Source organism: Octopus sinensis, unplaced genomic scaffold (genome assembly GCF_006345805.1).
Source record: "Octopus sinensis unplaced genomic scaffold, ASM634580v1 Contig14575, whole genome shotgun sequence".
NCBI lineage: Eukaryota > Metazoa > Mollusca > Cephalopoda > Octopoda > Octopodidae > Octopus > Octopus sinensis.
This window is the reverse complement of record NW_021833278.1, coordinates 1-2,500: the sequence shown is the minus strand read 5'-3', so window position 1 is coordinate 2,500 and position 2,500 is coordinate 1. Positions and strand designations below refer to the sequence as shown.

General features: G+C 39.5%; 1 protein-coding gene across 1 annotated transcript in view; it reads left to right on the top strand.

Annotated features, from left to right (window-relative positions):
• Nucleotides 1–125, top strand: part of LOC118761518 — a gene marked incomplete at its 3' end in the record, with an annotated part of 19,520 nt that extends 19,395 nt beyond the window's left edge. Inside the window, exon 3 of the mRNA XM_036499520.1 lies at nucleotides 1–125. This exon is cut by the window's left edge and continues 22 nt beyond it. Coding sequence (XP_036355413.1) covers nucleotides 1–125 — 125 coding nt within the window.
• Between the last annotated feature and the right edge of the window lie 2,375 nt (nucleotides 126–2,500).

Sequence of the window (2,500 nt, the reverse complement as noted above, 5' to 3'; positions counted from 1 at the left end):
CCATCAAACAAGGAGAAGGAGCGTTGTTAGAACGATGTGAGGAACTCCGCGAACAGTTGGTCAAAGAACGCGCCCTTACCTGTAAGCTGATTACCCAGAAAACCATTGCTGAACAACGTACTAAAGTAAGTTGTTGCTGTTGTTGTTGTTGCTGTTGTTATTGTTGTTGTTGTTGCTGTTGTTATTGCTGTTGTTGTTGTTGCTTTTTATATATTTTATCAGCAGGGGAACCTAGTATCTGTGACCCATCTCGGGGCCTTCGAGATTGGTGTGAGAAAGTGAGAGCAGGCGGGAGGTACGAAGTTATCCTCAAACTTGAGACTTGGCGCAAAAATTTACAACAGAATGTTGCGGAGATGTACTTGCATAGCAAGTGACTTGATCTGAGATGGTGTGCTGAAACAAAAGCAATTGCAACGTGGAAGATGTTTGGAAGCCATTCAAGAACACACAAAAACCGTTAGATTCACTTCAACATTTAAATTTCATTTGTGTCAAAATATTTTTGTCGCTTTGAAACCGCGACCTGTTCACTGACAAAACTTCAGAATTAAACCAGGTGAGAGATTCCGTCTGCTACACAAACAAATCAAGAAACCTGAATGCAAAGTGCCGGAGTAAACACTGCAAGGCATTTGGTTCGATTTTCTTACAGTTCTGATACTCTTCTACCCCGGTTTTGCTTTGTTTTTTTTCATCGAACCCGAAAGGTTCGAAAGAAAAGTTGGCCTAGGTTGAAATTGAACTCAGAACGATAAGCATCGAACAAATAGCCGGAAGTATTCTATTAGTGAGAGGCTGGTTAAAGACATCCAGGGTGTCAAGTAGTGGTGTTAAACAGGGACAGTGTCAGTCATACACGCTCGCGCACGCACGCACACACACACACACAACACACACACACACACACACACACAAAGGCCATGGTGGGATTTGAACACAGAAAGCAAAGTTGATCTCGGCAAGATTTGAACTCAGAACGTAGAATCAGAAAAAATACTGAGTTGTCCGGTCCAATTTTCCTATAGTCCTTCAAATCCACCTCTCCAGGTTAATCTGAAGAGCTGGGATTTTTTTGTTTTTTTTATCGATACCGAAAGGATGATAGATGAAGTTGACCTCAGCAGGATTTGAACTCGGAACTGTGAGCATTCTATTCGATGACTTAAAACGAGCTACAATTCGTTGCTCAACACTTCTAGACCTTCCTACAGTAGGATAACTTCATACCTCCTGCCTGCTCTCACTTTCTCACACCAATCTCGAAGGCCCTGTGATGGGTCACAGATACTAGGTTTCCCTGCTGATAAAAATATTTGACTTACTCTCTTGGTGAAAGCACACAATCCTTTGCTTTTCATCATAGGACAACGGTCGTCTCTCACAAGCCGCCAGGTTGACAGTTGAATGCTTCAATAGTGTAAGATCATTAAGAAATAACTGTTAACCCATTAACAGTCTTCTAAGCAACAAATTTCCTCGGTTCAATTTTTTCTGAGAGACACTCAACTTTTGGCCGCTGCAATTTGGAAGATTGTTTATTTCTTCATAACTTATGAAATATTTATTCCATTCACTTGAAATTTTCACGACAGATAGATATTAGACATATCTAAATATGTGTAAAATATCTCGTCTCAACGTGTTGTTAAGCTTCTTTAATAACTATTTCAATACACTTGTTCTTACTGACCCTTATATTATGGCCACTACTGTATATATATGTGTGTGTGTGTGTGTGTGTATACACACATATATTTGTGTATATATGTGTGTGAGTTTGTGTGTATACAAATATATGTTTGTATATGTATGCGTGTATGCATGTATGTATGTATGTATGTATGTATGTATGTATGTATGTATGTATGTGTATGTATGTACAAGTGTGATCAATGCATGTGCGAACGTGTGTATATAGTAAGTATTCATATATAATGCATGTAAGTATGTATGTATGAAGAGATGACTAGATGGATGCACGGTTGAAGGGAGGGGCAGTTGAATGGAAAGAAGGATAGGAGGGATCTACGGATGGATGTACGGATGGATGGATGGATGGATGGATGGATGGATGGATGGTTGAATGGAGGGAGGGAGACATGGATCGATGGCAGTATACATATATATATATATATATATATATATATACAGGATGGCCCAAAAGTAGGCTTACAGTTATCACGTAGGCACTTTAAATTTCTTTTAAAACATTTTATTACATTTAAATTTCTGTCTTACAATTAACTATATCGGTATAGAATAACGGTTTCATATTGTTTTATAATTAAGAGAGCTAAACTGTTAATAGATGAATACGAAAGAGATAGTTGAGTACCTGTAAACCCAGTCCAGCAGATGTAGTTACACATCGCTGGTCACATGCGTTCGCACTGTTTTAGCCTTCGATGACGCCCACCCCGCTGGCAAAGCGAGCAGGCCAACAGAAGAATGAGTGGGAGAAGAAAGTGGTGAAAGAGTACAGCAGGGATCCACCAAC